The sequence below is a fragment of the Balaenoptera musculus genome, chromosome 7 (assembly GCF_009873245.2).
Source record: "Balaenoptera musculus isolate JJ_BM4_2016_0621 chromosome 7, mBalMus1.pri.v3, whole genome shotgun sequence".
Taxonomy (NCBI): Eukaryota; Metazoa; Chordata; class Mammalia; order Artiodactyla; family Balaenopteridae; genus Balaenoptera; species Balaenoptera musculus.
Window position 1 is genome coordinate 70,504,420 of NC_045791.1, and position 15,523 is coordinate 70,519,942.

Below are 15,523 nucleotides of genomic sequence, written 5' to 3' on the forward strand. Positions count from 1 at the left end.
AAGGTTAAACAGGCATGTTCAGGGCCCTGAGTGAAATTTAGTCTTCTACCAACTGGATGGCACTGCAGAAGACAAAGGTGTATCTGTGTGAATAAACTGAACATACAGTTCAATACATTCATGTTTGCAGGGCTATTTAAGGTATTATAAGGTCTGGTACAAAATAATAAAAATGCAGATGGAACTATCAAATTCATCAAGCTGCTACAATAAATTCAGATGCTCTCCAGAGCTGGCAAGGTGATGTCAAGAAAGTTAAACTTGGAGAATGAGACTTGGATTTCTAAATGAGATTGGGGAAAAAAGAAAGCAGAGTTAATAGGGGAAATCAAGAATAAAAAATCAACATTACGGCTACATTTGGAGGAGAGTTTAATAATCAATTCTTTCTGCTTTTTTTTAAAGTTTTCTGCCAAGAAACTGACATTGTTATGTACTTTTTATTTTTTGGTTTATTTAGTCTTCTTTAACACAGCCATTGTTAGTTCAACAATCTAATATTTGGGGTACATTATTGCAAAATAAGGACACAGCTGTATCAGTTATGCCATCAATACATTTGTTAATCCTATCCCTTTTATAAGGCAAAGCATAGTTTGTTAATACTGTTTTAGATTAGCTGTATTTGTAAGGTTACTTATAATGAGTGGTACATACCAAAGGTAGGGAATTTGCTCTCTGGTACAACTGTCTTTAAACTGTAATAGTTTTCTCAAAACATTACCATTCTGTAATTAAAAATAAAGCAATATTTTAGTATAATGTTAGGCAGTAGTAAAAATTACCCTGTCTGAGTAAATGTGCACATATACATAAACACTAGCATGCTTTAAGAAGTTGAGAAACATATTAATATTCTGTGAAATTAATATGTAAATAAAATATGACCTGGAATGAAATTACCATTATGTACAAAAAAGGAAAACTCGACTCTTTCCCTTCCCAAACCTGTTGATTCTAACATGTTACAAACCTACATTACATCATTTGAAGTGTAAGGATTATTTCAAATTTGGAAAACATTAAAGAATAGTACGATCCAACTTCCTACAAAAGGCAGTATGTATTAATTAATTTTGAAGATTTATGTTCATTCCAATGTTAAAGAGACATCCTTTTGAACTTCCTTAGAGAAATATTTGTAATGTCTTTTATTAAGAAAAAAATGCAGCTTTAACACAGTAAAATGTTTTTTTAGATTATTTGAAAATATTAGAAAATAAAAATATTGTGAAGATATAACATATTATTCTAGGATAAATGAATTTCTTCAGCATTGTTATATGAGTAAATACTTGGACTAATATCGTAAATATTTTACTTTTGAGCACATGCTTTTTTCTCTTTGTCTTCATTCTCTTTGCCATTCTTTGTTTCCTGTTTCTTTTATTTTCCAACTTCTCCTTAGTTTTCTTTTTCTAATAGTCCCAACTTTTCTACATATCTTAGTTCGTTAGCTGAACATTATAGTCTTTCAATTTCTCCTTCATTTTCAATAAACAATGTTTTCTACTAAGTAAATAGCCAACTTTCTCTTCTACCTTTTAAGAAAAGTGTTTTCTTCTTGAAATATGAAGTAGTTCTCTTTAGCTTAAATACATATGTATATTATATATCACACACTTAAAGAATATAGATTCACAGAATTCTGTGGAAATTCAATATATTAGTGGTACGCTTATTCAGCAAGCTTATGGAATGACAAAAAATGAATCACATTTCATGATTAGTATCTTACGTAGCCTCTGATGTTTCTGACTTAGCCAAATTGATCAGTGTTTTTTGACTGCTCCATTTCTTCTTCTGGGCAGTCTTGGAGAACTACAGAAATGGAACCTAAGAGTAAATTAGAAGTGTAGACCTTGACAGGTTGCCTTCATAGTAAATCTCGGGCACGTGTGTGCGCCTACTGTGTAGTAAATGATGACTACCTGGACGGTAACACGGTGTGAGTGGGGAGTGCTGGAGATGTACAGGAGTTTGTTTCTAGGCTCTGGTTACCCACTAAACTGAAAGCACAGGCTGGGCACAGAGTGCTGTGCCTTTAGGCGGTCTGGTCCACCTGGAGCACAGCTGGCTGCACCGGCTCCTCATCTGACCGCTCTGCCTCGTGGGAGGTTAGCACGTAGCCTCCGTCATAGCACACCTGCTGTGCCTGTTCCAAGGCCACCGACTCTTCTTCTTCATCTTCCACAATGGTCAAGTCGATGTTACTGTCCATGGCCGAGTCACTCCCTCTTGAGGCCGCCCTCCCAGCATCCCCCTCCGTGCTCTTCCCTTCCACCAGTACACTGGTGAGGGATGCTTCGGAAAGACCCTCCGCGAATGAGCTCTCCTCATGGTCATTTGGCACCTCACTGCTAGGCATGTCTTCTGACTTGGTCTCATTTTCTGCAGGGCTTTCTCCCTCTCGGACTTTCTTTCGACCAAAAGTGAGGGGAGAGACCTTGAAGGGGGAGCTTTTCCCTGAGGATGTTTTCTGGTGATTGGAAGTGAGAGATTTCTTAATCTTCTCTCTCCTCTCTGCAGATACGATCTTTGTCCCCAGCTTGTTCATCTTTTTCTCGATGTTCTGGCGAGAAAATGCTTTCTTGAGGCTATCCACTTTCCGGAGACTGGATCTTTTTATTTTCTCTGCCCGGCTTTCTTCCATCTTTTCCTCTGCACTGTCTTCCAGGGCCTCCTCGTCATGGGGCAATTCATCATCGGACGAGAGGTCCACTGTGTGCAGAGTTTCCTTCAGGGACTTGTTTTCATCAGCATGCTCCTCTTCCTTCCCTTCCGCTAGGCTGGAAGCTGGCTCTTTCACAAACACACTGGCAGGGATCTCATTTTCTTCCTGAAAAGATGGACAATGTAAATTTCATGTTAATAACACATTTCACAAATAGTCCTGAACTGCTGTAATTTCTGGGTATGTGTTTTTGGCATGACAGAAACCAAAGGTCTGTGGCTTTAGTTTTCTAGAATATGAAAAGTTAATTCTAAACTGATCAAGTCATTCCGCTTAGGCTGGATAAGGCCAACAGCTGCCTGTTGGGAATATTATGAGGGCATCTGGCAAGGGCTCTATCAGTGACAGGCAGGCAGGGAAGTGGGCTGTGGGTCAGACAAGACAAGGAAGCTGCCTAGATAAAGGAGCTAAAGTAAGTTACTGTGAACCCAGAGGGCCTCGCTCTCATACCCTCAGGCTCTATTCCTGCCAAAATCCCACTGCAAAAGAGCCTGGAGGTCAAGTTAGAAGATAAAAGATGAGGACTTCCCAGTTCTCTCCCCTGACCCATCTTTTCCTTAAGTGTCAGGCACCAGGTAAAGCCTCTATCAGGTTCCCTCCCCAAGCAGAAGTCAAAAGTAAAGGCATGGTCAACCTTGGTATCTGTTTAAAAATGCACACTAATTTTTCTAATGACCTAATTTTGGAGTAAGAGAAGCAAGGGCCAGCCTTACTGGGGACCCACTCACGAAGCCTTGTGTTTAGAATGTCCTTTGTGGGTATTATAAGGAGAGATGGTATACTACGGCCATTTCTGGAGTAGTAAGGGGGAATCATGCTGCCAGGCGTAGCTTATCAAGCCTCTCTGTTAAATAGGGCTTCCTTGGGCAGGAGTACTTCAGCCTCCACCTAGGGTGAAGAGTGAAGAGGGAAACTCAGGAATCTGTGCCCCCTCCCCTTATTCCCAGCACACCTCTTTCTCCAGCTTCTGGGTGTACAAAGATCTGCCTCTCCCTCTGCCTCAGGGAGCAGAGCCTGAAAACTTGCCTCCAGAGAGTGCAAGGGGGATGGTTCTCCAGCGTAGCGAAGCAGGGAGATTTGAACTCAGACAGACTTGGGTCACACAGCATAGGAATCCCTTTGATTTTTATATTTTTCTTGAAATACAGGAAAATGAGAGCCAGCTAGCAAAGTGCCTTCACATTTTCATTGGAAGAAATGGCACAGTGGAAAGAACGTGTGACAGGAGGCCTGAGTCTCAGTTCTTTCTGTACTGCTCAATGGCTCTGAGGCCTTCAGCAAATAACTTAATCTCCTTGGGTCTCAGTGTCTTCCAAATGTGAACAAGAGGATTTGACCCAGATTAGCAGCTTTCAAACTGCACTCCCAAGGGTGTTAGGAGTTCTGCAAGAATGCCAAGGTGGGCCAGGCTCCAGAGCCCACTGCCAGCTGGGCTTCAAGCAGAGCCTCAATGTTACCTGATTATATTGTGGACTGCCCAGTAAACTTTCAGTTTGAAAAATAACTGGATTTAGTGAATTTAAGAGTCTGTGTGTTAAAAAAAATAATAATAAATTAAATAAATAAATAAAAGCTCAAAAACAAAACAAAACAAAAAGTCTATTTGGGAGCTAAACTTCATGCAAAGTTTATGTTAATGGTAAGAACTTCCCTTCTTGTTTTGCGATTTTGATTGACTGAAAAGTCAGTAAAATTGGGGTAGTGATCAAAAATATGTTCTAAGGGTATACCTGTATACTTTCAACTTCTCACTACAAAGACTAAGTGAACAATGTTTTAATATAGAGAAACTTAAAAATCCCTCTCCTTATTAATCACCAAATAGTATAATTACAATACTCTCTGAAAAGATACAGCCCCATGTCCCCCCCTTACACACACATACTCATAACAGAGTATGAGTTCCATAAATTGGTTAGAAACAAAGTCTTGGGTAGAGTAAAAAGCAGCACGTCTGGTTAAATAGAATCCTTGGTAGAGTTAAGAAATCCCAAATTCTGTTTCCCAAAGCTTACTCCCATTTTGACTATCACAGAATGTCAGAAACACAGTATAAAAGATAAAGTAAAAACTTGAAATTTGCACGGGATTCCCACGAATAACTTATGACATGGACCTTTACAGAGAGCAACTCTGCCACGCTTCAGGTCTTGACTTGCCTCTTTTTCTTTGGCGTGTATTCCCTGTGAGGGTGGGAACTTTTGTCTCTTGTTCACTGTTAAGCCCCCGTGACTAGAGTAGTTCCTGACAGCTCAGCAGTTATTTGTTGAATGAGTGCATGTTGAGTGAGGAGGCTTTCTAAGACAGCCCTGAGGGTGGCTAGAGTGGAGACTGCCCCTTTGTCGGGCACTGCAAAAGAATGGACTTAGCTCTGTGTCTAGAAGGACATTTGCTGACTGCTGCTGCCACTGGGAAAAGAGGAGAACCAGGCCTTAGGGGCTCAGCAGTTTCCATTTTTAAGGAAGGATTTTATTCTCAGTGGATGAGCATTACTAAAAGAGGGGCAGACTGCAGAAATAGCTAGGGCTCTGATGCTTAGTCCAGAAGCAAAATTACTTCTGGGGTTTGACAAGAGGGTTGGGAAGGTTTGACAGGAGTTGCTTGCAGGAAAGGAAGAAACCAAGAGCTCAGTAAAACGTTATTAAAAGTCCTCAGTAAAGAAGGCAGAAAGTCAGGTGGAAAACTAAAAATAAGCCTTGGTTACTAGAGGAGAGGTACATTTTGTGTAGTATAATCTCAGGTTAATCAAAGGTTTACCTTTGATTACTGTTGATTACCCTGATAACTTCCCTTTCTTCAACCTCAACAAAAGATGTCCATATTAACTGTATTTCTAAAAGAATTAAACCAAAAATATTGCATTTTTAATGAAGTGTAAATTTTATTGTTAAAAAAGCACAGTTACTGTTGAGTCTTAGACTCTTGTCTCTCTCACCATGTGTCCTTTGAGGACAGGTTTGGGAAAAGTGCATTATCAGGTGAATCAGAAGTGATCTGTTGGTAGATCACACTGCATACATGAGGGCAGTCGAGAGATGGTGGGAAACCCAATTGAACTCTTTCAGACAATGTCGGGGAAATTTATATAAGAACTCTTTGATGCCAACTATGAAAATAAACCCAGCAGGAACAGACATAATCCAGAATGAGTTGGATGTGTCTTAATACAACTAGAAACAAGTGAGATATGCCTTCTTGGCCAACTGCTATGCTTCTGCTGTCATTTTTATTACTCAAGCAGTATTTTGGGTTATGTCTACTGGACAGTGTTTATTTTGTGACTTCTTATAGTTCTACTCTGAAGGTAAGCAAGCCCTTTCCTTGCACACAGAAATTTGTGAATGTCCAAGTACATGTGGGACTTAAATTTCCATAATGTTTGTTTAGAAGCAGAAAAATGCTGACACTCTTCAAAATCTCTATTCTTTAGTAAAATGTATACATGGCATTTGACTATAAAGGAACGATTATAGTGGTGGAAATTCAACTTGAACTTCAGACAGTGGCTCCTCTGTAACTGCACTGGCCCCCAGGTGTCCAGTCTTACCTGGTCATGTGTCCTCCTTCAGTCCAATTACACATACCTTATGGAAACACTTGATATTTCACCTGCCTACAGGTGAGGTGATACTTCTGCCTTCAGCCTCCTGTTGTAATGTTTTTGATCTGCTTTCTCTTACAGATTCTAAGATTGATGGCTCTTTCAAGGGGGAGGATCAAATATACATCCTCAGTTCTGTCACCGCTTAACTATGCTAGTTACCCATATATCCACTTGGGGTTTGTAACTCCTTAACATGGCATTAAGAATCCCTTGTGAGTTGCATTGCTTCCTTGGATAGTTCTACCCAGGAGAGGCCCCCAGCTGCAGCTGACTATTTGCCCTATAGAGTTATTTTTTTATTAAAAAAATTTTTTTTAACATCTTTATTGGGGTATAATTGCTTTACAATGGTGTGTTAGTTTCTGCTTTATAACAAAGTGAATCAACTATACATATACATATATCCCCATATCTCCTCCCTCTTGCATCTCCCTCCCACCCTCCCTATCCCACCCCTCTAGGTAGTCACAAAGCACCGAGCTGATCTCCCTGTGCTATGCGGCTGCTTCCCACTAGCTAGCTATTTTACATTTGGTAGTGTATATATGTCCCTGCCACTTTCTCCAGATTTATTTTCAAAAAGGTACGTAGCCCCACTGATGCAGCTGCTCCTGGTTCTGACCTTTCACAAGGACCCTTAGGGGTTTTTAAAAGGAAGGGAGAATTAATCAGTACACTTCTAACATGATATGCTTGCACCATAAAAGAGAAAAGGAATGGAAAGAACTCTTGAGAAAGTGGCATTTTTCCTTGCACTTTCGCTTGTTTGCTGTTCATATTGATTCTTGTGAACTAACAGTCTCAGTCTTACGTGCAGTTATCAACACAGAGAAACTAGCCAACATGCTGGGTACTTCTTGGGTTGGTGCTCATGGAAGCAAATCTTCTTTGCATGTATATAGATACACACACTTTAAAAGAGAAGGAGACTCTATGACTAGCATTAGAAAAGGAAGCTACAGTAAGTCATTTAAAAGCTTGAACAGGCAGTTTGCTCTCCTGTCACTAACTTATCATCCCCATTGTTAGAAGAAAATAACGAAGGCTGTTACATTCCCACAGGGATGTGGTGGCATCCTAGAGGGATATGAAGACCATAAATCTGTGTCCATGGAATGTTTTATCCAATAATCTCTAAATACTAGTTATTAAAATGGAACTATGCTCACCTGACATTCTGATTTATAGGTCTCTTTTACACATTGATGGTTTTCTCCAATTTGTGTTTCTGAGGTATAGATTGCCAAGTGGATAAAGCCATTGATTAGAAATGTACCCCTAAGGCAGCTGTTGGTGGAATCAGCAAGTCATAAGAATAAAATGCATTAGTTATAATCCCTGAGCAGTCTTTCACATTCTCGAGGATTTAAAAGTTTCATTATTTTTCAGTGTTATCGAGGGTTCAGTTCTTTTTTAAGATCACACTGGTTAGGTGTTCTTTGTTGCACACACAAAAAAAACCACAAAACAAAACAAAAAACAAACCACACTGAATTATTTAAAAGCTATTGTAGAAAACCCAGTAAACATGAACTTTGCCATAGTGGGATTATAGTGTTTGTTTTCACTCATTTCATAATTCAACTCTATAATTTCTGTTATTAATAAAATGAAACCTTGCTAGTCACTTTGTTTCTCAGGGCCTCTGCTCCTTTGATATAAAATGAGGTTAAACTAAATGATTGTTGAGGTGCCTTCCAGCTCTAAAATACTTGATTCTGTGATATTAACCTAAATCCCATGAAAACAAGTCTAACAGATTGCAAAAGTGATCTCACAGTGTACAAATGCCAAACATGCTTTGTTTCATGCAAGAATCAAAACTATAGGACTTGAGTTGCATTGGAGAACCCTTTTCATTTGTTCAATTCAAACAGATACGGATTACAAAACAACAGAAGGGGCAACATTTACTTGGAAGGGCTGCATCTGAGATAGAGTCTCGTTTTTTAATATATGAGAGAAGTAATGATTCTTTTGAAGAAATACCGACAATAATCAGTTATTCATTTAAAGTGCCTGAGGCAGTGCTGACATTCAATAAGTGTAAATAATAACAATAAGAACTAGTATTTTGTTTATCTCATAAACTAAAGGGCACTGGATAAGTAGCACATCAAAACCAGTATCCCATTATGGGAATATTAATCAATGTGATACAAACATCACGAGCTGTCATATAAAGGTGACTTTGGTTATCTATATGCCCGTTTCTTCTAAGTCTGTACTACTTTAGCAATTTTCAGAGCAGTGGCTTTGGATAAATACAGTCTTTAAAAAAATTAATTTAAAAATAATCTGAAGATGTTATACTTATAGCACCTTTCTAAAATTCTGTTCTCATCAAAGGAACCCAAATGATGAACATCTGAACACATTTATAGGGTTGATTCTCCATGAATGTAGCCACAGCAAACATCTAACTTATACTCTTTTCACCCAATTTCACAATTTTATGTGGATGAAAGTGTAAACTGTCCATGAGTACTCTCATTTTGTTCCCTGGATTTGAAATCATTCCCAAACTGCTTTGTCAAGTAATCATTACTAGAACTTTAAGAGGCCTTAAGTGGGCATCACACTCTCAGTGCCAGTTACCTGTGAAATTCTAGTCTCTTCAATCAACAGAGAAAACTTTCTCTTAACTGTAAATTCACTGATTTTTGTACAAATTTTATTTTTAGTAAAAGATACATATGCACTTACAGGCAAAGAATTAGTCTTATTAGTCTTTAGCATTTTCTTTTTGATCAGCCACCTGAGTCTTATTTCATTTATACTGGCTCCTGTTACAGTATTTTGAATTCAAACATTGATCTTAAGCCATTATTTAAAAAAAATATAAAACAGGAAGCTGCTAGGTTTAACAAGGATTTTACAATTTATTTTATTGCTCAAAAGGAGATGCATTTTCTCCAGTTTTAGATTCTACTGGTTATAATTTGAAGTAATTGCTAAGACATGAGAGGCTTAACAGCTACAACAATGTTGTGAGTTTAGCACAGACTTAAATAAATAAATGACATATTTTAAACAGGACAAATTAAGGACAAATTTCAGAATTTAAAAAAATGCTAATATGTATCTCGTGTTACTAGCATCTAGTAGATCAACCAACCAACCAACAAACCAACCAACCAAAAAGCACCTGTAGATTCTGGAGAACACAACGGGACTTTACAAACTGGAAACATAATCTTCTAAACACTATAGGACTGAATATGATCCAGTCAGGTGGCAGATTTTCTTTCTTCACTCTCCTATTTTTACATTAATTCTTTCTGTCTTAAACTAGAAAACCAGTGGATTTAGTAAGGGAAAGTCTAGCATAGGGGTCAAGTGGACTGAAAGTGACAAACAACTTAGAGACCTGAAGTGGCACCTGGTACATTATCTGCCCTCCTCACTCTGCAGGTCTAGAAAACATCTACCCTGTGCCCCACTGTGAAGACTGTGCTGCTACTAGAAGGGTCTATTTAGAGTAGGCCCTTTGGGCAGAGTCCTGTGCTTTTAAAGGACTTTTCTTTCCTTTGCTCTGGTGGTGATGTAATATTGATTTCAACTTGGTAGTTGTCATACAATGTATGGCAGGGAGTGGGAGTGTGTGTGTGTGTTTGTGTGTGTGTGTGTGTGTGTTTAGCTTTTAATAAATCCCAACTAAAAAAGCAAAAGCATAGCTGTTTGAAGATCCTGGGTAGGGTGAGATCAGTTTTTACTAAAAAGCCATATTTCTAACCAAGCACAAGTATAGCCTCCTCTCCATGCAAATGCATTGCAGATCCACCCAGGAAGAGCTTCAATTCTTTGAGCTTACACCATGACAGTCGCTAACCATTTAAAATATGTTATTCCATTTATTCCTCACCCTATGAGAGAGATATGAGGGAAGAAGCATTAATGTTTAAGAGCGTACACTTTGGAGTCAATTAAATATGAGTTGAAACCCCAGCTTCACCACTGCCTACTAAATAGTTTCAGACAAGATATAAGTATCTCTGAATCTCAGCATCCTCATCTGTAAATTGGTGCAGTTGAGATAAACTACAGAAAGATACTTAGCAGAGTATGCAGGGCTTATTAGAGCTCAAAATACTTTTGCTCTTTCAAATATTAATAAGATGTACAGATGAGGAAACAAGAGCTTGGAAAAGCTACACAATGTGCACAAGATCACATCTGGCAAGTGGTGAAACTAGGATTTGAACCAGTGTCTGTATGACAAAATTTATCTTTTCTCAACCCCTATACTGGACCACTCTCTAACACAAGTTATTATTATATCCACTGGCATAATGGATATAATAATTATAACGGATATAATAATTTACTACCCTAGAAACCCCTACTTTAAGAAGGATCAAGAGAAAGAGCAACTTTTCCACTGAGGGACTTCATTTGTATTTGTTTTTTCAGAATAGTCATCTTGCAATGCCTTGAGAGTTGATATTTCTGATATCCTTTAGGCTAATAAAAGATCTTACATTACATGACTTAAGAAAGGTCCAGTTCCTTGCCCCTCTAGTTCTTTGTCTCCTAAACTGCTCTTTCAAAAAAGTCCTTGGGGGCTGCTTGCTAAGAGGCCCTGAATGGAGCCTGAACACATTGCTTTGGATTCTCTTAGCTTCTACCTTGGTCTTGAGCCCCTGTTTCACCTTGTCCTCACTATATGGCGAATTCCTACCGTTTCTGGCTGTAATTTCACACCTGTCAATCCAATGTGACAAAACAGGAGACCATGGCAGGGCTTCAGCAGCAGCCCGTGTCTTTAAGTTCCCAACAGTTGTTTTTTTAAATGTCAGATTTACAGTTCTCTTGAAATTTTTAGTCACGTATCTTCTCCATCCCTCTCCCCAACACCTACAGAACATCCATGGCAAAACAAAACAAAAACTGATCCCAACATACTGTGATTTTCCTCTACTACATAAATAATTTTTTGTTTTTCTTCCTTAACTGAGGGACAGGACAAGAGAGAATCTCTCTGATTCATACTGGAAGGAGGGAAATTTCCTTTGATGACTCAGATTTAAACAGGTCTGTATATGTTTGGTTTTGTTTGGAGATCAGTGTTTAATTTAGAAATGCCTTGAGAGTTGAGATTTATAATATCTTTTAGGCTAATAAAGTTAGGATCTTATATGGCTTAAGAAAGGCGCAGTTACCATGTCTCTTTTTAGTTCATCTGGTTCATGAAAAGCTATTCCATTTGCATTAAAAGCTAAAAAATTTCCGGTCTGCAACAGACTGCAAGGTATAGAAGGATATCAGCTGCCTGAAGCTTTACAACATCAAGTGCAATGTGGGGGGACAAAAAAGCAGCGAGATGAGTCTTTCCTTTTTTGGAGGAAGGAGGCTTAGGTTCTAAATTGGCAGAGCAGATTCATTTAGAAAAAGAAGGCTTCCTCGGTTTAAGTTCCAATTTCTAAATCTCTTTGGGGAGATGAAGGCTCTTCTTGTGTGCCTTTCACAATCAAACATTTGGTTATAGCCTCTCCCCTCCGTGGCTCTGAAATCCTCTCCTATTCACGTGGTCACAATGCGACAGCCCTGGGGCAGGGATGGCAATTGCTTCCTGGGCTCTGTGCTGGCTGGGCTCCACTGGGCGGAAGGGCTTCCAGCATTAGGCAGGGCTGCCCTTGGATTCACAAACGCCCACCACGTGGCGGAACAACAGTCCCAGGCAATCTCCCTGTCCCCAAAGAGCCTCTTGCTACATTGATTGCATCATTAATGCATTACAAAAATTAAGTGGCCTTTTCATTCCAAGGCAACCATTTGAAGGAGAAAATATCCTAGGCTAGCCTTTGTAACTGTAACTGATAACACTGCTTTTGTTTTACTTTACAGTTGTGGTCTCTCTGAGCAACGAGAAGCATATCTAGTGTGTTTGTAGAGTAATGCTCTATAGTTTCAGTGCATTATTTGCTAGAAAAAAGCTCAACAAGATTGCTTTAGCCAAATGAGTCTCAAAAGTAGAAGGCTAGTTCATCTCTAATGGAATCAATCTTCAAGACTTGGTTAGTCCCCCAAACATTGGTGAGCTTTGGACAAAGGGAGGCTTTAAAAAGTTATGAATTTGACTTGATTAAAAAAACAGAAAACTCACATGATCACCTCATTTCCACAAAGAGTTAATGAACAGCCACTGCATTAATTTGCCCTGTCCAGCTAACAGCTGCAGTCAGAGCCCCAGGTTCACAATGCAAAGAGACAAGTGAATTTGACTAGTGTGCCTGCACCTGCTCACCTTCCCAACCTGTATGGAGGTGCTCCTGACAAATGACCCCGACCTGCTAACTCCTGAGGCACCTGCCTTGGGTTTAGGCTGCAGTGACCTGGGGACTTCCCAACCCTGTGTGTAGATTTCACAGGTGCCTGCTGAAGGCAGCGGGGACAGTGCCTCGTGTGCGTGTGCGTGTGTGTGTGTGTGTGTGATCCCTGACAGGCAGGACAGATGTACAGATGGCTGTGAGAGCCAGGCGACTGAGATCATGGCTGCGGAGGAGTCCCCGCTGGGTGGGCGGAGAGTAGGGGCACTGACCTGGAAGATGAGCACCTTGAAATGGTTGCGCCTGAGGAGCTGGGCGTGGTTGGTCTCGAGCCGCTTCACTTGCGCGCACTGCCTCTCCAAGCGCTCCTTGACGGCGCGCGTGTGGGCGCTGACCTTGCGGGACTTCTCCAGCAGCTTGCTCACCGTGTTGCTGGTGGAGGCCTGGTACTTGGAGAGCTTGGTGAGGTCGTTCTGGATGCCCTTCACGGAGCCCTCCAGGCTCATCTGCCGCTGCTCCATCTTGTGCTGGTTCTCCTGCACGGCGTCCAGCATGTTCACCAGCTTGTCCAGGAGCGTGAGCACCGTGACGGCGTTCACCTGCGCGTTGTCCCGGATGGCCTCCTCCGTGCTCCCCGGGTTCAGGCTGGGGCTCGGCGTGGAGGAGGGCGCCGGGCTGGAGCTGCCCGGCTTCTCCTGCCGTATGTCAGGACCCGGGTGCTGGAACTTTTCGGCTTGCGCAGCGTCCTCCCCCATAGTTGGGCAGGTGGGAACTTTCTTCTGGCTGCGGCGAGAAGGACGGTGGAGAGGGGTGCAGAGCGTGGCCCTCTGGTTTGAGCTCGGAGCACCGCTCTCTAGGACTGGCAGAGGTTCAGACAGGCAACAACTGGCTACACTGATCAGGGGAGCTGCATTCCAGCTGCTCTTAAAAGACCTACTCCACCCAGTGGGAGGCGAAGGATACAGAACGGAGAACCACTCAGGGTTTAGAGGCATGCACACACTTCCTAACGGCGTACTCCTCGGCACAGGTCACTTTCCTGCAGTTCAGCTTTTCTTTCCTGTGCCTCTTCCCTTTTAAAAATAAGTTCAATGTCATATTTCACTCATGACTTCATCTAGAGGCGGAGAAAAACACGCTAATTTGGCCCAGCTCCACAGTCTCCAATTGGCTAAAGCTAGTAAACTTTTCTCTGGCTGCTATGCTGCGTATGCTACAGAGTGCCTGCTTCTTTTTTTTTTTTTCCTGGATACTAGTTGTTGTAACGGAAAGTATTGTTTGCCTTTGCCCTAGAACAGACTGATGGGCTGCAGGACGCCTGGTGTCCTAATGGAAGGGGCCAAGTTTAAAGGGTACTTGCAGTCAAGCTTGTAGTGTTACTTTTTAATTTCCAAAGGGATAGAAGTAACATAATGACAAGGAAAACAGTCCAGTTCTTACTCTTGCAATTGGTGTTGCAAGATAAGATGAAAGAGATGGAAATTCAGGGATGTTAAGACATGCGAGGCTGTTACAGTTATCATGTAGTAGATGGAAATTTTCTGAATGACCACTTTAAAAAAAGAGTTTCTTTTGAGAAGTAAAATTGACATAGGAAAAGCCAAAAAAAAAAAAAAAAAAAAAGTATGGTTTCTTTAAGAACTTACCATGCTGATTTGTTTTAACTACTTTTGAATCAGGGCTGAGAGATTTTATCAAATGCCCACCTCTGCAAGGCATTTATTGACATGTGCCCAGAAGTGTGACTCTTGGGCAGGTTGAGCTGGAGTTTCTGAAGTGCTTCTAATGTTTGACATTTCCAAATTCTTGCTCAGTGAAGTGGCACACCTGTTCTAAAATGTGGCCCTCCTCAGCTGAGCCCTTGGGACTTGGGGCTTATTTCCTAAAACGACTTTACATGCTTGAATTGGTTTTAAACGTATCCAGCCTTTGAAAGTGCTTTCAGCAGGAAGTTTGTAACAGGCCTTCAATGTACAATTTTAAGAACAAATACCAGCTCATTTTGGGTCAGGGTTGATAATGGAAAAAGTGTCATTCTTCAAAGGCAAATGTACATGTGAGCCAATCAATCAAGAGGTCATTCATTGTCACATTTATTGAATTTGTGAGTCCCCACTATCTGTTTGGTTCTATATTTGATGAACTATCTAGAGCATACTAATAAAGTGATCTAAGACCCTGCCCTCAGTGCATATGCCTGCTAGTTAGGGAGATGAATCAAAGATTTTACAGAGGCCCCCAATTTTCCTTAGATAATTGGTACCCCCCAAACCCACTTAAAGTGAATCTTTTCAAAATAGGGAGAAAAAACGCAAAAATATTTGGTTGAGACAATATCTTTTAAAAATGTAAGAATTATTAAAATTGATTTACCTTACATTTAACAAAATTTAGTTGGTCGGTGATGTGTTAAACATTAGAACAAAGGATGAATCAAGTGTTAATTCTGAGAAGCATAATTTTCTAACAAAATTATATGGTATCATGACACAATATCCATTTTACATTTGACTTCTGTGGGCAAATCATAAAGAGGGTCATTATTACAAAAATATTTGAGGGCTTCATCAGTTTTCCAAGAGCCTCTCTTAAATTTTGACATTCTAATCATTCCCTTTTGAGGCACTTATTGTGCCATCATCTGTGTGGATATTTTCTTCTTCAAATGTTAAGTATTCCAGCTGCAGATTCTCATTTCCCAGAAGAGTTGCCCACGATTCAAGGGCTTCTCTAACATTACCTTCATCAACTTCATGATTTCTTAACATATTTTGAAAGGTTTGCAATTTCACACTATAATCACTTTGCCCTGATTTTGCATTGATTTGCACTGATTTTGCATTGCATTGTTGGGTATTGTATAATCAGTTAGATGAATAGAGACATTAAAGACACGGGATGAGGTGGGAAAAGGAG

The 15,523-nt window shown here is 40.3% G+C and overlaps 1 protein-coding gene across 1 annotated transcript; it reads right to left on the minus strand.

Moving 5' to 3' along the window:
- Positions 1-421: 421 nt before the first annotated feature.
- On the minus strand, positions 422-13,700 carry CAVIN2 (caveolae associated protein 2). The gene is made up of 2 exons (XM_036858120.1): positions 12,880-13,700; positions 422-2,839 (listed from the first exon to the last, which is right to left on the minus strand). Exons 1-2 carry the CDS (start codon positions 13,600-13,602, stop codon positions 2,045-2,047), a joined length of 1,518 nt encoding a protein of 505 aa, XP_036714015.1. The 5' UTR covers positions 13,603-13,700; the 3' UTR covers positions 422-2,044.
- Positions 13,701-15,523: the final 1,823 nt, after the last annotated feature.